We start from the raw sequence: 25,656 nt of genomic DNA on the forward strand, positions 1-25,656 counted from the left end.
GAACATAGTTATTTTGCTATTTGCTAAAAAATGCGGAAAGTGATAGTCTCGAACTCCGCTACGCATCTTAACCCTCTAATACCCAACTCCGCCTTGAGACTGGTTGCATATAAGCGGATACAAAATGATTCCCTGTGAGCAGTTTAGTTCAACTGCCCATGTCCGCCTTCAGTATAGGTTCATTTTGTGAGAACAGGTGTTAATGTAAATCAGTTAACTATTTGCGAAAAAAAAGATGTATAGATTATACATCAGCAAACTTGAAACTATACGGAAATAATTTCAAAAAAGAAAAAAAACTTGGGCATTAGAGGGTTAAGGGTCAAAGGTAGACTGGGGGGGAAAAACACTCTTGACGAATGAGTGTGACATTTTTTTCTACGATCTTGCATTTTTTACCCGCATTCATATCAATTTCGAACTTATCACTTTTCCGCATATATTGTAGTGATACTCCGGACACAAATCATTTTTTTCTACTCTATGGTTTTCTTAAATCGTTCAATCGAAAAGCTTTAAATTAAATGTTAATTCAAATGGACGATTTCAGTAATGAGAATGGCTAAGCGATTTATTAATACAGTTCTTGTTCCTTCTCCTTTCCAATAGATCCAAAGCAAATCTTTGTCCAAGATCACATGACCCCTGGATTTAACCAAAGATTCAAACAGCTGATTGATTAGAAAGTTTGCAGTTTTTAGAGCCGTTTTTAGAAGAATCCAATCAGGTATGTTCTCTGAAGTACTATCGCATATTAGAACTTAATAATAGCATTAAACAGTTGAGTATCTATGATATCAGCCAACTCGTGTTGGGCACTTGAAAAAACCCAAGTACCTACATAGCGGAGAATCATAATCTTATGGGATAGTTCAAACTGGTTTTAGTCGCTTTAAGATTTTAAATTTATCCGTATTCTCGTTGAACTGTGACTTCCCAGATAATGTGGATTATGTGGATTTTGTTCTGATGCTTGTATATGAGTTATTATTATTTATGAGCCACAGGTGAGGTACTTGAGTAGATATAATTTCAGTGTTTATAGGCATATTACCCTTTTATTATTGATATTTATGTTTTATGTAAACATTGATAGATCTCTTGTAATAGTATATGAATTTTTAGTGGAGTGTCTATCATGAATCAGGAATCAATAGTACCAGAGGTTATAGATGTGGCACCCCAAGGTACTATTTCTGTGACATACCCGAGTGGAAAAGAAGTGAAATTTGGAAATGAGTTGACTCCTACAGAAGTTAAAGATGAGCCTACTGTTAGTTGGGAAGCAAACTCTGATGAATACTATCTTCTTATTATGACTGATCATGATACACCCGAGGAAGTCAGAGAAGTGAAACATTGGCTTGTTGGAAATATAAAAGGATCCGATTTATCAACAGGAGAAGTCTTTGCAGAATATTTGGGATCTGGGCCACCTAAGGGAACTGGTTTACACAAATATATATTTTTAGTGTATAAACAACCTCAAAAAATTGATTTTCATGAACCACCTAGGGTTGCTCATAATTCGAGGGCCAACAGATTGAAGTTTTCAGTACGGAATTTTGCGAAAGAATACAATTTAGGTGATCCGGTTGCTGGCAATTACTATAAGGCTCAGTGGGATGAGTACGTTGATGAAAGAAACAAACATATGTGTTAATTTCAATAAATCTCTTGAACTCGAAACAGTTTAATTTCATTTTCGGTACCTTATGAGATATTGTATAGTTGGATTTTAATCATGGATATCTATCTCTGCCTTTTAAGGCATTGCTTCATTTAAAATGAGGTTGATAGTGCCATCACTTAAAAATTGATGATTACTATTCGTAAAAAAAAAATAGGGGTGGCATAAGAAATTTTATTCATTATCAAATACTTTTTCCACCGTAATATTTCCTTGAGTAAAAAATATAATGACTTAGTGACTTGGACAGAATTGCAGTCTCTTATATAACTTAGGGACATAATCGTCCCATTCTGATAGAAATATGTTTCCTGCTACTAAAGGTCCTAAATTATATTTTCTGGCAAAAGCTTTATTAGAGAATCTTGCTCTACCGAAAGCGCTATAGCGAGATATTCTCGCTTCCTCGAAAGTAATCTTTTCATTTTGCTTAAAAACCAATATGACATATCGATGTAATCCTGTTCCTTTAGGTGGGCCAGCTCCTATGTAACCAGCTATTGTCGTTCCCCTTTTGACCTTATTCAAAGGCGCATTAATTACTAGCCAGTGTAAGAACTCTCTAAACCTATGGTCATTTCTACTTGGTGCATCAGGATCAATCATAAAAATGGTGTATAAGGCTGTGTTATCATCTCGCCATTCCAATTCTGGAGTCAACTTAACGCATTTTGGTCTCAAGACATCACCAGGCTTCAATAAGCGGCCTTGAAATTTAACTTGCAATATATTCAGTGGTTCTTTATCTAGCACTTCGGGTATCAAGTCTAAGCTGTCCATGTGTAAGATTGAGTTTATTTTCTTGAGGTATTTAATAAGGTTCAATTGGGCCGGAAGTGCTCCACAAGAAATTTGTTCTGACATTTTTGTCACTAGTTCCGAAATTTAGGACACTGCATGAGCGATCATTGGACCTCTGTTCAACCAGCCACGACCGGTTTCTTCCAGAGTTGTCTCTGGGTTCTTCTACCATCAAGTTTTCTAGTCGCATTCCACCACGCTTCATTATTTCAATAGAGCTCAAACTACTACAGTCGTATTTGTGAACTTATTATGATTTTACTAATGTGAAAGTCAGAATCGGTTTTGTTTTGCAATGTTGGAAAATATTCATTGATGATTATGCGTTACCCAAGCTACTTCTATATCAAATTACAAAATCATTTTCATTCAGTTCCATTTCATTTGTACCAAACGCGATTAAAATTTGCAGATAAGGAACTAGTTTCAATATCTAAGTATTGATAAAATAGTTCATCGAAATTTTTATTGACTCATCGATTTCTTTATTGAATGTTATTCATAATCAGACCTATCGTGAATAGGCAATTATTGGTTTGATGCATCAATAATTCTGTAAAAAATTATCCAGTTAACTGTTTCTGCAGCTTCGGAACGTAGTCGTCCCATTCAGCCAAGAAAACGTTTCCAGCTATAGGTTGCCCCAAGTCGTATTTCTTTGCGAAATTCTTGATGGAGAACTTTCCCCTGCCGGCTCCTGAGTTACTGCTCAATTTCTTCTCGTCGCACTTGATCTTTTCGTTCTGTTTGTAGACTAATAAGACGTAGCGATGTAACCCCGTTCCTTTCGGAGGACCTGCTCCAATGTATTCAGAGAGGGTTTCACCATCTTTAACGTTCTTTCCTGGTATGTTAACCACTAACCAGTGATGCCATTCTCTGGATTTGGGGTCTTTCCTACTTGGCGCATCAGGATCTGTCATGCAAACTGTGTAGAAGGCTTCGTCGTCTGCTCCCCAGTCCAGTTCAGGGGGGCTTCTCACCTGTACAGGTTTCAAGGTCTCGCCAGCAGTGCATTCTATGGATCCATATTTTACTATGAGCGTTTCTTCAGGAGAGCTTTCTATAACGTCTGGAACAACTTGGGTATCCTCCATTTTGAAATCTTGATCGACAGGAAATTTGGCAGAAATTGGATATAGTTTCCTTGGAAATGTTTGCGATTCCTAATTTTTGTGACATTGCTCAGGATAACGAGATTTTGGTTCATTATTTCCAACTATGAATCAATCGAGCAAAATATAAGTTGCGAAAGCACTAATAGAGTCAGTCAGAATAGACATGCGCGCTAGTTCAAAATCATAAAACCAGATAGGTAGATAGAGGAAAGAGAAGATACCGCATTGCGCAGCTACAAAGGAGAATTTTCTGTGTCCAACATCAACATGTTTTTGTTTACGTTTACCCCGATCCGAAATCGTCTTTTTCATCATATTTGACATAAATGACACAATTTCCAGGGATGTCGACATCGAAATTCTTGATACTCAACTCTCAAAACGAACGAAATACTATTAAAACAAACACAAACTCAATAATGAACATTCAAATATTGAGGTAAACGTAAAGAAAAATGGAGTAGATCAGTGTTGTCTATGTCCCTCCTTACTATTTGGCTCCTGGTTGAAATTTTTGTTTATTCAGATCAGATAAGATTATAGGAGGCCGATAAGGCCATGCAATCCTCGAAAAAACCTTAAAAAAATAAAAACTAAGAGTGAAGATAAGACCCAATCTAACTTCAACAATTCTATAAACTGAAAATAACACATGTTGAGCACATTAAACATAATTGACTAATTTACATTTTAGAAATTTTTTAAATATACAATATTCTACAGAATGGTGAATTTTTTGTAGTAGTTACATACCTATATTGATTCTACTAATGGAGCAGCAAACAATTCTTGAGATCTCGGCCTTCTTTCCTAAAACCTACAGAGCGAACACATCTATCGTTTAATTTTCGACGATTCTCTAAATTCATCATTCTGAAGTTTTGATGGATTTCAATGTAATTATGCTCAATAATAATTTGATGTTTATTTTTAGAAGATAAAACGAACAAAATATAGAAATTATAATGTGTAAAAATGGCTTCTGCGATAGATGATATAGACACTTAGAAAGAGTTATCTACTGAGAATAACAAAGACCTTTTGTCATTCCGAAATGTTATTGAATATTGTCCAAAGGATATCAGAATTCTAACCTCTCCTCAATTGGATAAAGAGGTTGAATTAGATAAAAGTCTCATAAGGAAGTATAAATCGAACGTTGCTCTGTTCTCAATAAAAATGGATTTTAATGTTTAATGAATATTACATAATGTGGTGATTACGTTCACTCCTACAGTTGTCACGGTCAGATTTAAATATTTTCAGAAGCTTTGGATTTTGCAAAGAAACCAAACTGTAGGGATCCTATTTGCAAAATAGATTAAAAAAATAGCTTCTGTTGCAAACCTTGAAATCAAGGATTAATAACGGGTGGGACCCCGTTGAATGTTTTGCCGAATGTCGGTCGAATTGTGTCTGCGGTGGATCAGGAGGAGCGGTGTTATTCCTGTGACATTGCAGACCAGATATGTTGAATAAAATTTTGGTCTGAAGAGGCATCGGGACCATTTGTTTTTATTGATTCTGCTAATTCAAATATGAGTCACTTCTGCTTATTCGTAAATTTGGTTTATTAATTTGGAAATTAATGAGCATCGGAATCCAATCCAACTGCTCTATGCGAGTTATGCTGATCCAATCTGAATCTAATTTCTCTAGTTGTGTTGAATACGTGTTAAATTTTTTTTCATTTAACAGAAAATTGAATTTGAACTGAAAGTTATCGAAAACTGGTAACAATCAGTTGATTTATTCATTTATTTTTCATTTTTTTTTTATAGGAAATTCATTTTAATCCAAAAAATTCAACAACAATTCAATTAATAATAAGTTGAGAGGATTTTTGGGATTGCCGGCAATCGTTTGAATTAGTTAAGTTGTTACATTTTTCGCCGAATAGAATATAGTATATCTATATCAATTAATTCCAGTAAATCTATCGAATTTTTGCTTACGCTATCAGTGAAAATGAGAAACATCCAATTTTCATATCCGTTTATCTTCAAATGACCTTCCATAAACTTGAAGAATTCCCTCACTTTCTTAAACATAAAGTGCAGTATCAATATCTCAAAAATCAAGGATTGTTTACGATAATTAGTTTTGAAAATAAACCTTGAATTTATCGCAATTCACATATAAAATCCCCAGTGCAGATTCATTCATGTTGAAATGGCCAATTGAGATTTTCATCGGGATGGATGCGAACCGCTACTTGGAAGTTGAACTTTATATTCTCAGAAATTATCTCAATTTTTTATTTCAGAATTATATATCAGATTTCCGGCGATCGCACTCAAAATTATTTCCTGATGTCGAAATGGATGATGACAACTAATTTTTGAATGTTGGTTATTGATAGGGAAATGCGTTTTTTTCACATTGAAAATGATTTGGAATTCCTATATTTATAGTTTTCTGGTTTGCACATAACTTTTGTGGTATTCACTTATGATATGATCTTTCACCTTCTTGAAAATATTTTGTTGTATTTTCTAGTATATCCATAAAGTATTTTTGTAGTTCGTGACAGTAGAGGGAATATCTTCCTGAATTTATTAAACAATGCTATCTCAGGAACCTGGAACGATTTTCCATAAGGTCCTATTTTATAGAAAAGACAAAATAAAGGAACCAAAAAATTGATTTCGAATTGTGTGCTGACCACACAAATATAGCCCCTTCAAATATTAAACCAATTCTCATTGTTCTCAAATTCTCAGAAACATTCATACTCCACTCTAAAAGGCCTAAAAGGAGAGTTCAGTATTATGTTAACTTAATAGTTATTCCTAAAACACAAAAATTACAAGGCGGTGCTTAGAAAGATTATTCTTTTGCTTATTTTCAGCCCAAAAGCTAGTTGTTTTGCTGAAGAATTTTGAAGAAACTCTGGCCTCTGTATAAACCCTATAAATTTTGAGTGAGTGTCGTTTGCGATATAAAGTTTTTCATTTTCTCCATACTGCATAATATATGCAAGATGCAGATTAATACATAACTAGCGCAGAGGAAATGCATTCAACTGTCCTTCGGAGTTTGCGCCTTTTTGTGAAAGTCACGCGTATTTAAAATGATAATCTTCGTTTCATTTAAACCGAACAAGGACTATGTAAACAAACATATATCTTCTGTTATCATTGTAAGAAGTTATTTTTATAGGCTACTTATACCATCAGATCGGCGTGAACAGGGGAAGATGTTGAGGTCATAGTCCATCCGAACTAGTGACATAAATATAAAAGTATCGTGCTATAACTATGGAGTTTTTCGTTTGAAAAAATCAGCATGGGCATTGTCCCTCATATTCACAAAAAAATAATAGTTTGGATTAGTTTTAATGAATCGAAGAAAGGAATCTCTTCGTTTCAAGCAGTTTTTTAGTAGTTCAGTAAATCAGGAAATATTAGGGGTTGACTTTGCTATTGCTTGGTTCTAACATTTTGTTTGAGATTGGCGGTTGGTCTATTCTATAAGTTCATTTCTTATACCAATCGCTGTATTTACTTTTGTAGCTCAAATATTTTTTATACTCTTGATGAGCAAACATTCTGTTTTTGCTATTTGAAATGAACGTAATTTCACACGATGAGTAATTATCTTTTCGAATAGAGATAAGAGGGTCAAAGTAGGTACAAACAAGAAAAAATTATGTGTTAATTGATCGAATTATTTCTACGAAGAATGCATTTCTCCCGAAATAATAATATGGGCCAGTCATTTTCATGGAATATGAAATCGTTGATGTAAACAATCAACAATAAACAAAGGAGATGGGATTCCTTCAGGAATGTTTCCAATTCAGTGAATGGGTATACCTTCTAACTAGATTGTGAAACGGAAATTTATTTACTTACGATATACATCACAGGGGCGTAGCTACCGCGGTATCAGCGGTATCAGTGATACGGGGCCCCTAGGCTTTAGGGGCCCCCGAATGTCTGTGAGCAAAAAATTCCTAAAAATGTTATCCAAAACCTCTTACAGGTTTTACAATAGCATTTTTGAGAATAATTGCTAAGACAACCATTCATTTCAAAATCCCGTTCATTATACCGAATCGATCATTCAGATAGATACGAATACTTAAAATCTGAAATTCAGAAAATTCGTGCCATCAAAGAACTTTTAGAATTAGTCCTGATAAAATTCAATAGCCTTGCATCCAGTTTTCCTGACGATATTACTGCATGCCTTTCATTTTAGACCCTTCCGGTTACAACTGCAATCGCTGAAAGGAGTTTTTCAAAATTGAAACTCATAAAAAATTATCTGAGGACTTCTATGGGACAGGAAAGGCTGTCAGACATGTCGTTATTGTCAATAGAGGGGGAACAACTTAAAAAACTGAAATCGTCATCAGCTATGGCTGAATTGATAAATAGATTTGCTGAAATAAATGCTAGAAAAGCGTATCTTTGATTTTTGGTATTTTTTTTTATTATTTGTTTGTTTATCATTTTATGTTGTTTGTATATTATTTCATATTGTTTGTATGTTATTTGTTTGTGTATTATTTCGCTCCCAGCACCAAATATGAGATAGAACTTTTAATTATAAGTACATATAATCATTTCGATACTAATCGAACATTTTTTGCTCCTTTTATTTTTACTTCACCCTTCATTAGGGCCCCTCAACACATTTTTATACAGGGCCCCTCTAAGGCAAGCACTGATACATCATAAACAATTTTAGTAGTTATAAAAAATGCAACTTGGAATATTTGAAACGGTTATCTAAACGACTGAAAACATCCACACCAAAAGGAACATCCCTTTGATATGCCGTGTTTCGACCGAATCAAGTTATCGCTATCGAACCGTTGGAAAGCGTTCAGATGGATTTGGCTATGGCGCCTGTTCAAAAACTAATATATGCAAATCTCTTCTCTGTTACACGTTGTACTTTGAAAATGATCAAGATTTGTAAAGTTGAATTTATTTCCTATTTTTTTTTCCTTTCAAATGAGTCTTCTAATACGGAAAACAAACAAGCAATAAATCACGTTTTCGAAAGCAAAAATCCGGAGATCACAAGGTCGAAATCACTGTCTACAATGTCAACGAAAGCATGTCCCAGACTCAGTTGTTTTTGTTTTCTTTTTTAGAATGATATCTCCTCTAATTATTGAACACAGACCGTTATCAATATTTTTGACAAAATTAACACAATTATTGGGTCCGTGTGAAATTTTGTTTGTGGAGCTTCCGGTCTCGATTATCTCGGAACAGGATGTGAAAACTTCTCTCACATTGGTTATACTTTTAATTTCGAGACAGCTTGATTCCAAAGTTTCATATCAAAATAAATGAACTAAAAACACTCCAAATTTCACCAAAACCTTTAGCAAAAAGCAGTTAATTATTCTTCTGTGTAAAAAGGTAGTTTTTAATATTTTCTATTTCAGTCTTTCGATCAAATAAGGATAGTTGTTAGTTGTAGGAGGGAATTTAAAGGTCTTTCGAGGGCGAGGTTGTACCTTGTACCTAATTGTGAATAAGGTTTATGCTGGTCTACCATTGAGGAATGGAGATTCAACCAGATTCTAGATGGGTTTCGTTGATCTACGACCTATTATGCCCACCATCAGAGCTGTTTTGGCCGCTATGTCCTCTATAGCACACCATCCAGTTCCTGATTCATATTGACATTTTACTGCCCTAGATATCAATAACTCCCAAATTTGGGATAAAATTTATTGAGCGGTTTGCGAGATAGCTAATCCAAATTTCTGCCAAATCAATAAACCATCCTGTATATCATAAACGGAGAGCCTTAGCCCATACTTAATTCCGCTTCTATTCATGGTTGTTTCCGGTTTCCATATCTATTCACCACGAAACTATTTGTAGTTATTCATGGACCACTTTGTATAGGCTAGCACCAATACCAAAAATTTCAATTGTAATCTGAAAATTACTTTGGAACGTATGAGTGATTCATTTTGTTTTCTCCATTTAATTATGGTCGTTAAAACAACGATATCTCGAGCTTAACAATTCACCTTTATGCTTGTAAATAAACAGTATGAAAGGAAAGCGTGAATGAAAATACAGCTTCTCTCACGAAATATTTACTGCCATTTCAAAGTTTTATCTCACATTCCAACTATTAGTTTTTTTGCAAATATTCCAAAAATAATTCGATAAGGTGTTTTGTTTGTATATGAAAGCTGAATGAGGAATAAGCAGAAATTACTCTTTTCATGTTCGAAGTTAAGGAATTTTGATACTTTCCCAGTATTTTATCAAAGGTAACCTTCCCCTTTTATTTTACTCTTCTGACATACGGATAAATGGTAATTTATGAAAAGTGAAACCAAGTAAAGTTGGGTACAATGAAGGAGTTTTTAGATGGAGTTTTTATTGATCACAAAAATGCAGCTATATATTTTACCTCGAAAAGCTTATTACGCTCCCAAAAAACTTGAGAATTTAATAAAAACTAGCCTAACGTAATAATAAATAACTTAAATTAATTAAAAATCATAAATGTGCCCATTCAAGCCTTGAATTGCTTGTGCAACTCCGGTACAGAATCATCATATTGTGCCTGGAAGAAATTTCCAGCTACGGCATCTCCCAAATTATATTTTTTCGCGAATTTTTGCACAGAGAAACCGCCTCTATTCCCGTCGGTCTTCGAGTGTTTGGGCTCCTTGAAATCGACCTTTCCGGGTTGTTTGAATAGCAAGAAGACGTATCGGTGAAGTCCGGTGCCTTTTGGTGGTCCGGAACCAACGTATTCGTTCAGCACCTCCCCTTTGGACAGGTCGGATCCGGGAATGTTCACCACCAGCCAATGTTGGAATTCCCTGCGAGTAGGGTTCTTCCTGCTTGGTGCGTCTGGATCGGACATCGAAAGGGTGTAAAAGGCTTTGGGGTCGGATTCGTAGGTAACTTCTGGAAGATCACGCACGTTCTTTGGCGTCAGTTCGTTGCCAAGGTTGACTATTTGTTTCGTTTTGGGGTAGTGGATTTGGAGCTTCTTCTGGGGCAATGGTTTGATCACATCTTTGTCTATTTCGTTACTGCTAAAGGCCTGAAAATTTGAAAAAATAAACTTGGAGGTTTCACAGAATATAGTGAATTATAACCAATACAAACGAAATTTTTGACCCCTTATTAACATGCACCAGGTCTTCCTATTTTAAAATGAGAATATGTCGTGTTGAAAGTATCAGCTCAACATAGTACCATTGAGTATTAAATTATACAGGGTGTTTTCAAAGGTGAGGCTTCTTTCTTGACAGAAGGTAGAGCTCATCAAAATAAGTCGTTTAACCAAAAATTGTCTATGTAAAATATCCAAGATGGCTGAATTTCATTGAATTTCAAGTACAGGACTGTGGAAGGTGACTCCGGCATCGCAAAAACGAAACAAAACATAAACATATGGCTGGACAATTAATGGTTCAGTGTCAAGTTCATCGGATTAGATGCATCAGGTCACTTTTGAGAGAATCATAGTTGTTGTATCGTGCAATTTAGGGTGAAAAAAATGTAGAAAATTGAGGCAGTTTTTCGAAAGTGCTTATGCTAGTTATGTTGAAAAAGTGCTATGATGTTTCCCATTTTTACGACCATTGTTGGAATGTTTGAACAAGAAGATTGTGATGCCCATTGTGAAAAAATTCGTGAATAATTTAGACGAATTTTATTGGTGGGATTTTGAAGTATTATTCTATTTTTTACACTTGTGTCCTAAGGCTCTTCTGTCAGTTGGTATCGAAATGAGCCATTTCATAAAATCGTGTAAGTTACTAAAAAATAACGACAACAATTCGGCAATACCAAGTTTCCATTTTAATTACCACGTAAATATCGAACGAGCCAATATCCTAAACGAAACCACATGGTCAAATCAGGAGATAAGTTTTTTCCCACTGCTTTGCGATAATTCAGCTAACAAACCGTTTAGGGTCATATCAGGATCTATTTCAGTAATCATTTTCAATTTTTTTTTCAACTTTGTTATCTTGAATGTTTTGTATAGTTGGTTTTTGGTTAAACGCTTCATTTTAACCAGTTCTACCTTCTGTTGAAAAAATGTCTTATCTTCAAATACACTCTGTATACTCATCGATGGTACCTAATTTCACTAGCGTATTTGATAAGTGTATAACGTTTTTGATGAACCTTGTCCTGGGTATATGACTTACAGTTTCCTCAAAATGGGTGGTTTGGTTCCGAAAGATATGATCTGTTATCACATCCGCGTGTATCAAAGCCTCACTAAGCACGATCATTACCAGATCAAACTGGTCGCTCTTTATCTAAGGTCATGACTTCCCTAGATTCAAAAGGGGCACAAAACAATATACGGATATAGTGGTTTGTTTCGAATGTGATGAAGAGCACGATTAAAACGAGACATGACCCCTTAGTATATCGACCTTCTCCTCAGCTCCTTATCTTGTATGATTGTTAATTCCAAGAGCTATCAGGGATCAGCCAATAGACTTCGCGATCGAAGATGACCAGTCATGTTTTTATTTAGGCTATAGTCTACAAATCGATATAAAATCAAATTTGTATACTGCGTATTTCATAATCTCTGTTGACTCGAGAAGATTCGAGCAGTGCCCTGTTTTGTGTTTCGATAGCGTGATTCTTCAGATGTAAGTTCTACTTTGTGTTTGTGCTTTTTTCCGTTGTTATTTGGTTTTGTTCGAAAACTTGTGGAAGTGGTGTACTACAATCTAGAATTATAAATTGTGAATTAAATTGATAAATTCTGAATTCTATCAGAGGAATTTATATATTTCGGCGCGAACCAGAATCTTTTAGGTACCCTATTACTTAGTACCTTTTTGAGCAAAAAAATTTGAGCCTTTGAATTATTGGAATCTTTCTCCCGTCAGAGTGCAGTGTTGAATTCCAAAACCGATTGTCACATTTGAAACACTGGGTATTAGGTGCAAGAGGTACTGTGAGAAGTCACTTAATTTCAATATAATAGAGGTCCCATTATCATTCATCATATTGAAATACACGAATAGCTTAGTCGTATTCGATATCAAAAAATTTATGTACCTCTTTTATTGCTCTTGCTGAACTTCTACTGGCAGAAGAATATTGTCGATATTCCGATATACCTTCCCAAAAATAAATGATCTTTGTCCGATGCATTTATTTCCAGAACTGTTTATTTAGAGTGCTGCAACCGTTAACAAGGGTTCAACATAAATTGAGTTTTCCCACATTAGGTTGGGTAACATAATAAATAAAACATCGTTTGTAATAAATAAAGACTGAAATATCTACTAAATATTAACCGTATTCGAGTGATTGAATTTGAAATATTGTTTTTTAAGAGTATATGACAGCTAGTTGAACCAAATTTGTCGACAAGTATTTCTTAGTGTTAAAGTTAAAGGTGATAGAAAATCAAAAAAAGAGTCTTATGAAAATCTCGAAATCAGATATTGAGAGTACTACAATACAAAATTGGTAACTGGTTTTTCGGACTTCAGTTCATTATTTTTTGCTGTTTCATCATCCTTAGAAATATTGCTCAACATTCCGCATTCACCTGGTGAAATCTCCATAATTTTTATATTGAACAAATCTCGCAGCTTGTTGTATAAACAGTCAACCACATCATTGAATTATTCGTTACTCATTTGTATCCAATAATAATAATTCTGCTTTTAGACTGTGTATTTTTGGATATAACTTTTTAACTTCTTTCCTTCACTCTCATCGTAAAACCTTTTATTATTATTTCATTAATTGGATCCAAATCATTGGGGGATTTTTGGATATTCCGGGAAAGATTCTAACTTAGTTTTTTGTCCGTAAAAGGTCCAAAACTTTCTGAATTTAATACATACATAACTTACTCAAAAGTCAAAATCATTCCGATTTTTTTAACATTGCGTGGTGTGGCGTTTAGAGCTTGTAAACTCTATTTCGAAGATTGAATAAACTTCGATCAGCTCATGATTTTTCTTTGAATCTTCGAAAAAAAGATGAATGAAAATTTCCATGTTACTATATAGGCAGAGAAACTCTATCTGAACCCAAGAAGAAATTTTTGAACATTTTCCTATCATTAGATTTACAGGTATTATCCAAGTTTTTATCTGTAAATTCCAGAACCAGAATGGTTATTTCTAGAATCAGCGTTGTACACTTATCAGCTTATAGTAGAAAACTTATCATACTGTTACCTCGAACGAAGGAAATCAAATCTCACGTTTTAAATAATAACCAGACTTCACATAAGTAGATATTATTAGTCATTGAACATTAAATCCTTATTTGGTCTACACGGGTTGTTTTTTGACCTTGAAACTATTCTTGTAATAATCCTGATGAAGGAATCATAACATTCATTATATAATAAATTCTCTCAATTCCTCGAAAGATTACAACCACTTACAAAGCACATCATCTGAATAATTGTTCACTAACCTTCTCAACATCTTCAGCAAAACCGAGTGAAATCAAGCAAGCCGCGAACACGGCAGAACAAACCAGCGCTCTCATTGTTGTAGGTAGTACCACCGGTAGAATATGGGCGATAACTGATGGTCTGAACTTTTGCACTTGTGTTATATAATCGCTCACTTGCAGGACCCAGGTCCCTCCACCTGTTCGTACCAGATCTTTCTTCGCGATTAATGAGCACGATAAAAAATTTAGTGGTTTCTACAGTTCAAGGGGCCCCCAAGTAACCTTCGTCTAAACCAGTGTGCGCTGCTATGCTCTGCCGGTAAGGCACTCCGTAGGATATGTTCCTGGATATCACTAGAAACAACTCGTATTCATATTGAGTAAAAAATAACGCAAAGACTTCATTCATATCTTCGGTATTATTATTTTGTAGAAAAATGCTCAGGTTAGTTTTAATTTTGAATTACGCAACTTTTCGTGTAGAATGGGTGTGTTCGTCTACACCCTCTACGAGTGGTTGAGGCTGTAGTTGAGCTTTCGAAGAAAATACATATTTACTTTTTATGTATTTTAGGTTTCATGACATACGCTTTAAGAGTGATTGGTGTTCTTGAAGTGAAATTTTGATTGAGTACAGAACGCTGAGGTCAAAAAGGTTCTCAAATGGCTTGAACAGGCCTGAACCAAGAACTACTACCGATAAAGTTGAATTGTCGCATGTACCCTTTGAGGCTATTCCAGAGATCGAATATCTGCATGTCCAAAACAAAAACTGAATTTTTTCTTCTTTATAGAAAAAAATGAATTAAAATGATCTGCTATTACTACACAAAGCGGCAACTAGTGAAGTATAGAGAGATCTATTTAATTAAAAGGATAATGCCTTCATTCTGGTTGAAAATGATTCGAATTAATTCAGATACCTACATGATATCCTGCGATATGAAGACTCAACAATCAACAAATGTTACTAACTAGATAGGTAGAACTAGTCATCCAATTTATTCAGAAAGATTTATTGATAGAAAGGGAAGTTATCTTTTGCCCCATTAAATTTATGGAGGACTATTCCAATATCCCATGTCCCATGTCCCCTACTCTGAGAGCTTCATTATTCGATTTTTTTGAACTTTTTTTGTTATTTTATTATGCGCCCGGATGCCAAATTCGATCTCATTCTAATAGGAGCAGAAGCTCTTATTTCCCATGAACAGAAATCTATTATTCTTCAGAAATTAGTGGAGTAATGTGCATTGGCGATTGAGGGTCAGTATTAATATGTTCTCATACAAAGTTTAGAGGTCAATATCCTGAAGAGGAGCGTTACTTTGGAATAGATAAAATAAACAAACTACATCTGGTTTCAAAACAGCTTTGAAGTGTGAATAATTAATATTCATTTGCGGCTTGTGAAAAAACGAAATTATCGAATGAATAAGAGACATCGACTTAGTTTGAATCCCCGAAGTGAATACATTTCAAATCAATATCGTCAAATCACACCTCATTTGATTGTATCGGTTTTTGCTTGTCATTGAACCAAATATTTTTCAATCAACGACGTCGATTCCAATAATTTCACATTGTTCTTCAAAAATTCAAACTAGGTTCTAGGTATTATGATTTCGATGTATTTGAAGGCGGATAAAACAGGAGAGAACCCGATTTGATAAGACCTATGCAACATGGCTTTGTTGAACTAGAAACCATTAAATTTGTTCAACAAAGATTTCGCCCACGACAAAACTGCAACAGAAATGATGGATATTCGAAAAGTTTCCAACAAAGAAAGACTTACTGTGAGGGAAATTTCTCTTTTGGCCATATCTTATTTTCGAAATATTTCCATACTTATTAACTATGAAATGAATTTTTTTCCAGGTTAATATAACATATCTCATGAATTCATAAACATAAATGTTTTAATTGAGACAATTCTATTCTTTCAACACATATTTCAACTCTTTTTCCTTGTCAGTCGATTGTCAAATTTGATGTCTCAGAAAACGATTAGATTAAGTACCACTATCATTAACAATCTTTGAAAATATTAGAATTCGAATCACATATTTTCAAGAAATAACTATGGAAATAGCAAGATAATAATGATTTATCATCAGTTTCCCTAAATGTCAAGGATTTTGATTTACATGACCCTCATTCATTATTATCATTGATGATTGGGTGCAAACTGTTACATAAATAAATATGCATGTATGGAAATGAACAACTTGGAAATGGCTTATCTAATTGTCGCTATGACCGAGAATGAAAATTCCTCTAATTAAATTCCTCGGAAGTTTCACAATTTTCCTATAAGACCGTCGGAAAATTATCATGAAGATTTGATGAAGTTGGTACTGTTCCACCCATAATATGCAAGAGAAATAGAAGTTTTCCTATTAATTTTCATTAATTCATAGATGATTTTCTAAAAAAAATTGAGTATCTGATGTTAATTCATTCAAAATCCTGTGTTATTGTTGTTTGATGGGACGTAATGATTGATTATCTTGTTCACTTGATTACGGAAACAATCTCAATCACCAGTATGATGCAGACATAATAATCTAACAGAATCATTAGTCAATTATTGTTCTTATGACCTCAATCTAGAACAATAGTGAAACTGGTATAAGTACAAAAGTTTTGAATCTGTTTCCTTCGCATCATTTTTTTCTATACACCTAGTTGTTGAGTGTACGGCATAATAAAGATAAGGTAACAATTCCGAAGTAGTAATCGGTCAAATTGTAGGTGACTAGGTGAGCATTGTAAAAAATGATAAAATATAACTACATCCTACATTCAATTATGTTTTTGTGGGTTCCATAATTCTACGTTGATTGACACAATCCAAGACACTACTAAAAGCTTATTAGAAATTTGCTAGCTATTCCTTTCGTCTATCAACTATAGAGTTATAAAATCTGCCCTATTGTTTAATCAGGAAACGTAATAAACACATTGATAATAAAGCCGTAGAATTTCAATGAAACGCCAAAACTTTCACGTATTTGTTTATTATTTTTAAGTTTCCTTTGAAAATAATTCAATCAATGATGATGGCTCAAATGGTGATGCCTGAAGATCTCATTTCCTACAGTGCCTTCTGCCTTCAACTGGAAGAAATTTCCCGCTATTGGCCTACCCAGCCCATATTTCATAGAGAACTTGACCGCTGAAAATCCAATCCTGCGATGGAAAGTACGAAAGGCCGATTGGAAACTATCGCCGAAAACCTGTTTGTGATGCTGCTTGAACAGGAGCAGCACATACCTGTGTGCTTCTCCCCTTTTCCAAGGCGCGTGCGCCGAATACTCAGCTACGGTCTCTCCCTTGTGTACTTTAGATCCAGGAATATTGACAACTTTCCAGATGAGCAGTTGCCCAAAGAATGGCTTTTCCCTTGTTGGGGAGTCTACGTCAATCATAATCAAGGTGTAGTGTGCATCTGGATCAGCTTCGAATATCACATTGGGAGCTTGCACGATTGTTTTTATGTCAAATTCTGTTCCCAAGTTAACTTTGATGTCAGTATCATAGTGGACGATTAGTTTGTTTGGCGGTAGATGGGGCAGTTTGGTATCAAGTCCGTATTTCATGAAGGCCTGGAAGAATGCTTTCTTAATCAATGGTTGTTTTAAGTTTCAATTGACTCATTCAATGGAAGTCATTAGAAGGATTTGAAAAATCATATTCTGGAAACTTCTCATAAAAATTATAAAATATTTTCCTCAATTCTAAAAATTCAATATACCTTTTTTCTTATGTGAGTTTCGCTTTATTAGGAATCGAATTATCAAAGTTGCTTCTAACAATCCACTTCCACTAGTCACTAGACTCAAATTTACTGTTTTCTGGAAACCTGATCAGAAATTGTCTATATCTCTATACAATTATTCTGAGGACCTGTGAAATATTCAATTATTTCTATGCCTATTTGCCATTTTTATCCACAAATGGATAGTTCATATTTATGCTCTTATTAATTCTTAATTTTGCTTGAAGAGTTATGAATAAGTCTAAACAAAAATCCTGACAACCTTTTACGTGAAACACACTGTACCTTCATCGAGTCTCTTTCAAAAAATTCTCACATACCTCCTGTACATCGGTGAGATTGTCAGCAGCGTCCAACACATTTTCCACTAAAGTGGAAAATGTCACACCAAAAACTGATAATAAAATCAAAACCTTCATTCCAACGAAACTGATGTGCGAGTGAAAAAATTCGTCGAAGTTACGATTTATAAGGTGTACCTAAGCTTTTTTCCATTAAATTATCGATTATTAAATGGACATTAAGTTTTTCTGGTCACATCAATATTTTTTTATATATTTTTCTCCATTTTATAGAAATTCGGTTCCGCTTAATCGATAATGATAATATTGTAAAATGGTTAGCATCCTGCGATTTGTCCCATTCGAATTAATTCGTTAAATAGGTTTACAAAATGGCTTATCTTAAAGTGGACTGGGCTGGGCAAGTATGCCGTTGGCCGAAATGATAGGCAATTGATAAAAATTTCATATTTAAAATATATGTTCAGTTCCTGGGATATGCCTGTGTTCTGCTGCGAACACATTCCAAAATTTCTGATGAAAAATAATCAGCATATTATATCTACAATGTACATGAATTAAACTTTTTCAGTGATTCTATGAATCGATAAAATTTTTAAATAGAACTACACAGGGCAGACACACACATAATCAGTGTTTCGAGTTATTTTTTTTAAGTGAAAATTGTAATGAAATTTTCTCATATATTCACCATACAATACCTCAAGGACCAATTAAAGAGTGTTCTATTGTTTTTCGTTGCTATTTTCTTCAAAGATAAAGAGCGTAATCAAGTTCACTTGCGGTTTCTCTATTAGTACGCCACCTTCGTTTTATTTGTTTTCTGATAATTTCGTCCTTTTACAGTCTAATAATCGGAGTGTCCTCTAGATAAAGGTGTCAGAGTCACAAGCAGAAACACAAGGAAAATGGCAGCAGTTATACCAGCAGTTACGAAGATATCCTCCCGGATTATAAGGATTCTTGGATGCAATCCGGGTTCTATGACTTTGCAAGGGACCAATACCTACATTGTTGGAACAGGAAAAAGGTATAAAAACCATTAGATAACGCATAAACTACGAAAATTCCTAGTAAATGCTCGATCTTGTCTTCAGAGATCATCGGACATCGAACACTCTGGGAATTCTAAACGCGTGTATTAATCAATAAAGTATCTATCTATACGACCTCTCTGTTGGTCTATACTTTTCTATACTATGATTTAGAGATTTCAGACTCCTTCTCAGAAACAAATCTGTACTATTTATAGATTTAAATCATTCCAGTCATCCCCAGATGGGGTTTGTTTGGATATAATCCCAAATTATTCATTTTGCCTATAAACTTAGTCCTAGTAAGAATTTTGAAAAAAAAATTCATGATGATTGACAAGTTCTTGCACAATTTTTGGTAGGATTGGGTGGAATTGAATTTGGTTCAATTACTCAAAAATCTATATCTATACTAATAAATAAAGTTGGAATGTCTCTACGTAATTTTCGATAATACGATTGAAGTTTTTTGGGTTATTTGCGTCAGTAAGGAATTGAGGGATTATATTGAGCCACTAGAAAGCTGATGAAGCGTCGATGTCTGTTGAAACCATTTTATGGCTTCCATCTTCACTTTCTTCCAGTATACTTTCCATTCCCAATTAAAGCTATTAGTTTTAATGCAATTTATATTTACTCAATTTGGAAAAATACGCACACATAATATTTCAATTCCCATTTTTCTAGGCGCATTCTCATCGACACTGGTGATGCAGATGTGCCTCAGTACTTGAACCATTTGAAGAGTGTGTTAAAACATGAGAAGATCGATTTGGCCCATATTTTATTAACACATTGGCACTCCGATCATGTTGGTGGACTGAACGATGTCCTTACTATCAAAGATAAAACAGGTTAGTTTTCGTATGAATTCATACTCCACATATTTGGTACAACGAGCGTTCACTAAAGTTCATAGTCAAGTAAGCTATCAAATTTTATAGGTTTTCTATTTGTAAGTTCCAACACAAAACACTCTCAAATATAGCCTACTTGACGGGGTCATTGGCAACCGCCTCAGTGCGATGAACTTCGTAAATAAATTGGACAAAAATCATCCATACGGTATACTGATCGACATTGGCGTAGCCAGGTTTTTTGGGGAAGGCCTAGGAAGCTCATTGTAATTTAAATGCTTGCTTGAAACTTTAGTCGACTTCAGTATCTTTGATTAGGGGGACTGAGAATTTTGAGGGAGGGGTGCCCACCCTGGCTACTACCACAGCCCTCTTAACTGTTTAAGAGGGCTGTGCTGCTACCTGTCTAGGTCCATGCTGATGGATCAAAATCGGAAGGGGTATAGGCAATGGAGCAAATATCCACCGAAATTAGGAATCTCTATGCCTTATAGGCAGAGACATTAGTACTTGTGCTCAAGAGTGTCTGAGAAGGAACCTTAAAGAGGCTCTCATCTACATCACAATGAGCATTCAGACCACAGTGGTGCCTCTGGGATTACATAGCCAGTGTACTATTTATTTTGATTACAGTTTAGAACCATGTTATATTTTTTATAAGTCCTAAATATGTCTAAGTGTCCACAATTACAGAAAAGTGGATAGCGATGAAATGCAATGTTTTCAATATCCTGACCTATTCGATTTCTATATAATTTTCAGCCCATACCCAAGTATGGAAACATCCCACTAGTGAGGAAAGGGACTTGAATCTAAAAGTTAAAATCGACAATCTGAAAGACAACCAAGAATTCACTGTTGAGGGAGCTACTTTGCGAGTAATTCACACACCAGGTCACACAACAGACCATGTTTCTCTCCTCCTCGTCGAAGACAACGCCATCTTCAGCGGAGATTGCATACTAGGAGAAGGAACTACCGTATTCGAAGACCTATACGATTTTATGAATTCTCTAAATAAGTTGTTGGCATTGAAACCTGCCACAATTTATCCAGGACATGGAAATGTAATCAACGTAAGTAAAAAAAATTAAAAATTTAAGGAACTCAATGTTTTCTCCAAATGAATGAAAAGTCTGAAATTTTTTCATCTTTTTATCAACTGAAATGAAAAGAAACTCGTAGGTCCAGGATAGGCTCATGAAAGTGTTTTATTACAGTTGTACTTGAATTGGAGAAATTCCAAGAACCCTTGAGTTTCTTCTGATTCTTTGATTAGATTTCTCTCAAAACAATGAAAATAATGCTAACTCAACTTATGAAATTAAAATTTTAAAAGGTTTTCTTGATTTCAGAATCCAATTGAAACAATTCAGTACTATATAACACATCGTACTGAGAGAGAAACTCAGATAATGGAAACCCTCAATAACAATAGACAGAAAGCATTTTCTGGAGAAGAATTGGTTAAAATTATCTACATTGACACTCCAGTAAAACTCCATAAAGCTGCCGAACACAACCTAAATCTTCACTTGCATAAGCTTCTGAAAGAGAGCAAGGTCATAATGGAGGACAACAAATGGAGACTGAATGATAATCTTGTTGATTGAAAGTATTATCCTTTGGTTGTGATTTGAAATAAGGCTGCTGAATAAGTTTAAGTATTTCGATTTCTGTTTTAAGATTATAGCTTTAAGGTGTCTAATGTTATAGGTAGTGTTGAGTTTATTCTTAGTATATTTAATGCAATGATTTCAAACTGTTTTTTACAATGAATTATGAAAATAAATAACTACATACTGATACATGATTTTTCACTTTCAATTGAATCAATTCGTTATTGGTTGATGTACCTTAACCAGTGTTTCCCAAACTTATACAAAGGGCCACTCCTTTTTGTTGGAAATTCTTTTTTTTTCTTACTAAATTACAAGTATCTGATTGTTTCTTAAATTCCACCTTATTTTACAGTTCAAATTTAACCACTTAACCATTGTCTTTATACAATGAAACAAAACACTAAGTCACAAAAATCGTTTTGTTATATTTTTGACCAAAGTTTTGTGACGCCAGTTTGCATTTGTCTGCAAATTAAGTTGCCCATGAGGAAATTGCATTAAATCATAGCCAATTAGAATTCTAGTAGGCTATGGTTCAATTAGCTCAAGAAATTGGGAGTAGGCCAACTTCTCATTTGTGAGTAATAATTATTACTTGAAGCTGAAATGGCTAAGAATTTTCGAGGAAATATAAACCCATATGTTATAAAAAAACTCAATGACTGGAATTGGTTTATCTGCATAAATAAAGAATGACTACATCATGCGAGAATTTACACAGTATTTATATCAAGTTCACACCTTCATACACATCTCAAAATATGTCGGAAAATGAATATCTACATACGATTTATTTAATGGGGATATCAATAAATAGCTAATTTTTTTCACTCAGTCATCTCTTGATCTTTTTCGGTGGCGGCATCATTTTCTCATCAACTATATCTTCTATATAGGCTAACAAGGCTTCTTTTGTAAGAGGTTTCTGTATACTCTTGCAAACCGCTGTAACAAAATAATGCTATGTGAAAATTGAAATTATTTTCTGTGGGAAAATACCCAATTGTAAGGAATTTCAGTTATTTTTAATATATTAAGGTTGGAGAGCATTGTGATATTGATATATTTTGTTTAATGGGGTTGATCCCGTATAAATATAAATAAATATATAAATAAATAAATAAATATTGAGTATACACATAGAAAATTTAAACTTACACATAGCGGTATCAAAGCTGTTGGGAAAAGATTTATCGGTTCTCTCCCTCATGAACACCCACTGATTTCTCTCATATTTACATTCAATAATTTTTCCATCGAGATCCTTCAGTTCCTTATTGAATTTCATATAACTAAAAGGCTCACTTAATTGTCCAACAAAAAGTTGAATTACTTTACGGGGTATGCATCTGAAAATGAGGTAAATAATATAAGAAAATTTATGACACAGAAAAACAACAATTTGAACACTTACCCCTCCCTTTGTTCCTTAACAATTCTCATTTTAAAATCCACAGAGTTCAGCTCAGTAGGTTTCCATTTCAAGACACTGTCACATCGACCAGCACAATAAGGCTAAAAAATAATTGCAAACATTATCTGACACTTTCCCTTTTCAATTAATTTCACAGTGAAAACTATTACTTACATCCTCAGAAGGTTGAAATATCAGTCCATCAGGTTCGTGAGAGAGGCTAGCTGCAAATTTGGGCCCTAGCAAGTTTTTAGCCCATTCTATACCCCAAAATTCTTTTTTTCTAACACTGAAAGGTTCCTCGTCTCGATTGATTATGCCTTTTTCTTTAGCAGAATTTCTGGGGCTTATTATCTCTTTTTCTATACATAGTAATCTTACAGAACTAAAATGTGTTTTTCCAACCTCTTGATTCATAAATCGAACAATGTCATACACCAGATATCTGGGTATACTTTCCCCTTTAACTTTGTCAATCACCATTTCCTAAAAGAAAATCACAGAATATTGTAAATTACAGTAAGAAAGTTAACGCTGACATAGATATGAACATAGTAAAATCCTAGTACAATTTATATTGTAAATTATGTTACAAATACAGGATGATATACTGATATAAATAAAAAAGCACATTTCCTATGATTCCCCTATGACTTTAAATACCAGAAATTCAAATGCAAATGCAACGAATTTACTGGGCCTTGGCCCTGCTAAATACTCTCAAAACCTCGTGGTTGGCACCTTGATGCTAACTGTTGCATGACAGTCGACAAATTAAGGAATTAAAATGCTAACTGAAGATACGCTTGCGAATAAGATCAAGTTACTATGTAAATTATATCAAATTTACTTACACCATCTAGTAAAGTATCTCTTAAATGTACATTAAGATCTTTGCGATATAGAAATACTAAATTGGATACTTTGAAAACATTGTTGTCTCTATCAAAAAAGTAAATCTCATCTGGTCCATCAATCAGCATCAAGTATCTCATACCATCTGCTTTCCATGACACCATATATGGCTTTTGTTTCAATAAATGTAAGTTTTCATTGTCCATAGTCACAGGCTGACAACCTGGAAAACCCTTCTTTCTCCATTCACACATTCTTTGCACTTTTTTCTGGAGATTAAACATTTTTGGAGTTTCTCTGAATAAAGTTACTCCAGGCACACCATCCATAAACTGGGGATCATCTTTGTTATTCGACCCTGATGATGAAGTTGAAGCTGCCATCTCATTTGATTCACTATAATCTGATTCCCAATCAGGTCTTTCAGGAGCTTCAATACAATCTTCAATATCATCATATCTTCTATATAATTCCTGTATATAATCAGGTTTGTAAATACCAGGTGGCCTAGAATTATTTCAGTAAGAATTTTTCATAACACATAAATCCCATAAAACACTTACCTAGCTTTCGCAAACATAGCTAAAGCCAGCTCTAGACTGCAGTCACATTTTTGTATCAAATATGATACTATTAAAAATCCAGTTCTATTGAAACCATGTGTGCAATGAACCCCAATAACATCTAAAGGGTTTCTTGATAAAAATTCATGAATACAATTAACAAAAACTGTAGTTTGTTGTTCAGAAGGACATTCTCCATGCCCTCGACAAGAGAGCTTAAGGTATTTACAGCCTTGAGATTCTATATCTTCTTTATCATAGAATCTACTTGTATTAGTCAGATCAATCCATAAGCCGAGTTTGATCTACAATAAAAGCAGAACTTGAGGAAATGGAAAGACTTCTCATTAGTTGGAACTTACCTTTTTCCTTCGGCATATATCAAATAACATACTAGGCGGAAATCGACATTCTGGCGGTACTACTTCATCAAATCGGGAGGATAACGGTGTCTTGAAAGCCATGATCTTATTTAATATTAACTGATCTGCTTTTCTCGGACAATGGAGCCATCGATCTGGTACAGGACCAGGACTACTTCCAAATTTACTCATTTTGCTGAGTTCTTATATTGAAGTTTACAACGTGAGAGTTGGCTTCTTACATTTGTATGATATTTTGATATTTACCAAATTGTTCTAAACATTCAACCTGAAATGTTTTTGACCACCTTTTCAAGTTGTTGCTCTTTCAACCACAGAACTTTTAACTTAACTGTCATCTACACCACAGAACATCTACAGAGCATAGACTTAAGACTATGAAGAATTCTTGTAGTTCTTCTTCTATCTTTTCCTGGCGTAGCAAAGTCCGGGAAGTACCGAAAAATGCTACTTTCTCAAAGAAAAAGCGTCTGGGAAGTGGATACATCCCGGACGGTAGCGAAAAAATCATTTTACTATTTTCAAAAACATGGTCCGTTTTTTTTTTAACAACATACCAATACTAAATGTACCTTTGAAATATTCTCGAGTTAAATTCCACATTGCCTCTTTCAATATTTTCGCTGTCATTTCATTATCGATAGATATTTTGAAGCGAAATTTTAGGATCAGATAGCAGGTACTTGATACGATCTTCAAAATTAGCAACAAAGAGGTTGTGCTCACCCGTTAGGGGGTTGCAGTTACGGGGATGCAAAGAGCGGAAAAGTTCCCCCTCGAATCAAAAATTGAAGGGTCCGAGCGATTTTCCACATTTTCATTTTAAAGCC

At 34.4% G+C, this 25,656-nt stretch overlaps 7 protein-coding genes across 8 annotated transcripts; 2 read left to right on the forward strand and 5 right to left on the reverse strand.

Moving 5' to 3' along the window:
- The first annotated feature begins 591 nt into the window (after window positions 1-591).
- Window positions 592-21,795, forward strand: LOC123310754 (endoribonuclease LACTB2). Of its 2 annotated transcripts, none has more exons than XM_044894398.1 (5): window positions 592-727; window positions 18,945-19,128; window positions 19,820-19,986; window positions 20,752-21,065; window positions 21,345-21,795. In XM_044894398.1, exons 2-5 carry the CDS (start codon window positions 19,007-19,009, stop codon window positions 21,600-21,602), a joined length of 861 nt encoding a protein of 286 aa, XP_044750333.1. In that variant the 5' UTR covers window positions 592-727; window positions 18,945-19,006; the 3' UTR covers window positions 21,603-21,795. The 2 variants fall into 2 exon arrangements, with proteins under 2 accessions (XP_044750333.1, XP_044750332.1); XM_044894397.1 differs by lacking the exon at window positions 592-727 and adding an exon at window positions 12,074-12,232.
- On the forward strand, window positions 735-1,689 carry LOC123310756 (protein D3-like). Its single transcript, XM_044894400.1, has 2 exons — window positions 735-1,007; window positions 1,126-1,689. Exons 1-2 carry the CDS (start codon window positions 970-972, stop codon window positions 1,661-1,663), a joined length of 576 nt encoding a protein of 191 aa, XP_044750335.1. The 5' UTR covers window positions 735-969; the 3' UTR covers window positions 1,664-1,689.
- On the reverse strand, window positions 1,850-2,804 carry LOC123310755 (protein D2-like). The gene has a single exon (XM_044894399.1). It carries the CDS (start codon window positions 2,552-2,554, stop codon window positions 1,925-1,927), a length of 630 nt encoding a protein of 209 aa, XP_044750334.1. The 5' UTR covers window positions 2,555-2,804; the 3' UTR covers window positions 1,850-1,924.
- LOC123310757 (protein D2-like) lies at window positions 2,941-3,873 on the reverse strand. Its single transcript, XM_044894401.1, has one exon. The coding sequence runs from the start codon at window positions 3,586-3,588 to the stop codon at window positions 3,055-3,057; it is 534 nt and encodes a 177-aa protein (XP_044750336.1). The 5' UTR covers window positions 3,589-3,873; the 3' UTR covers window positions 2,941-3,054.
- LOC123310759 (protein D2-like) lies at window positions 9,956-14,264 on the reverse strand. Its single transcript, XM_044894402.1, has 2 exons — window positions 14,031-14,264; window positions 9,956-10,653 (listed from the first exon to the last, which is right to left on the reverse strand). The coding sequence occupies exons 1-2, from the start codon at window positions 14,103-14,105 to the stop codon at window positions 10,114-10,116; spliced, it is 615 nt and encodes a 204-aa protein (XP_044750337.1). The 5' UTR covers window positions 14,106-14,264; the 3' UTR covers window positions 9,956-10,113.
- On the reverse strand, window positions 17,069-18,938 carry LOC123310830 (protein D2-like). Its single transcript, XM_044894501.1, has 2 exons — window positions 18,117-18,938; window positions 17,069-17,623 (listed from the first exon to the last, which is right to left on the reverse strand). The coding sequence occupies exons 1-2, from the start codon at window positions 18,213-18,215 to the stop codon at window positions 17,069-17,071; spliced, it is 654 nt and encodes a 217-aa protein (XP_044750436.1). The 5' UTR covers window positions 18,216-18,938.
- A 475-nt stretch (window positions 21,796-22,270) lies between the features above and the next one.
- LOC123312076 (mRNA-capping enzyme) lies at window positions 22,271-25,040 on the reverse strand. Its single transcript, XM_044896295.1, has 7 exons — window positions 24,806-25,040; window positions 24,444-24,748; window positions 23,880-24,387; window positions 23,200-23,511; window positions 23,026-23,126; window positions 22,770-22,960; window positions 22,271-22,556 (listed from the first exon to the last, which is right to left on the reverse strand). The coding sequence occupies exons 1-7, from the start codon at window positions 24,995-24,997 to the stop codon at window positions 22,447-22,449; spliced, it is 1,719 nt and encodes a 572-aa protein (XP_044752230.1). The 5' UTR covers window positions 24,998-25,040; the 3' UTR covers window positions 22,271-22,446.
- Between the last annotated feature and the right edge of the window lie 616 nt (window positions 25,041-25,656).

Source organism: Coccinella septempunctata, chromosome 4 (assembly GCF_907165205.1).
Source record: "Coccinella septempunctata chromosome 4, icCocSept1.1, whole genome shotgun sequence".
NCBI classification, from domain to species: Eukaryota; Metazoa; Arthropoda; class Insecta; order Coleoptera; family Coccinellidae; genus Coccinella; species Coccinella septempunctata.

Bases quoted from the DNA above. Each gene is read 5' to 3' on its own strand.
- LOC123310830 (XM_044894501.1), bottom strand. From the start codon at position 18,215: ATGAAGGTTTTGATTTTATTATCAGTTTTTGGTGTGACATTTTCCACT. The intron at 17,624-18,116 runs GTATGTGAGAAT...GCATTCTTCCAG, and splicing joins ATCTCACCGATGTACAGGAG to GCCTTCATGAAATACGGACT.
- LOC123310759 (XM_044894402.1), bottom strand. From the start codon at position 14,105: ATGAGAGCGCTGGTTTGTTCTGCCGTGTTCGCGGCTTGCTTGATTTCA. The intron at 10,654-14,030 runs GTTAGTGAACAA...TCAAATTTTCAG, and splicing joins TTGCTGAAGATGTTGAGAAG to GCCTTTAGCAGTAACGAAAT.
- LOC123310756 (XM_044894400.1), top strand. From the start codon at position 970: ATGCTTGTATATGAGTTATTATTATTTATGAGCCACAG. The intron at 1,008-1,125 runs GTGAGGTACTTG...ATGAATTTTTAG, and splicing joins TTATTATTTATGAGCCACAG to TGGAGTGTCTATCATGAATC.
- LOC123310754 (XM_044894398.1), top strand. From the start codon at position 19,007: ATGGCAGCAGTTATACCAGCAGTTACGAAGATATCCTCCCGGATTATA. The intron at 19,129-19,819 runs GTATAAAAACCA...CCATTTTTCTAG, and splicing joins ATTGTTGGAACAGGAAAAAG to GCGCATTCTCATCGACACTG. The intron at 21,066-21,344 runs GTAAGTAAAAAA...TCTTGATTTCAG, and splicing joins GACATGGAAATGTAATCAAC to AATCCAATTGAAACAATTCA.
- LOC123312076 (XM_044896295.1), bottom strand. From the start codon at position 24,997: ATGAGTAAATTTGGAAGTAGTCCTGGTCCTGTACCAGATCGATGGCTC. The intron at 24,749-24,805 runs GTAAGTTCCAAC...CTTTTATTGTAG, and splicing joins ATATATGCCGAAGGAAAAAG to ATCAAACTCGGCTTATGGAT. The intron at 23,512-23,879 runs GTAAGTAAATTT...ATTTTCTTTTAG, and splicing joins GAGATACTTTACTAGATGGT to GAAATGGTGATTGACAAAGT.
- LOC123310757 (XM_044894401.1), bottom strand. From the start codon at position 3,588: ATGGAGGATACCCAAGTTGTTCCAGACGTTATAGAAAGCTCTCCTGAA.
- LOC123310755 (XM_044894399.1), bottom strand. From the start codon at position 2,554: ATGTCAGAACAAATTTCTTGTGGAGCACTTCCGGCCCAATTGAACCTT.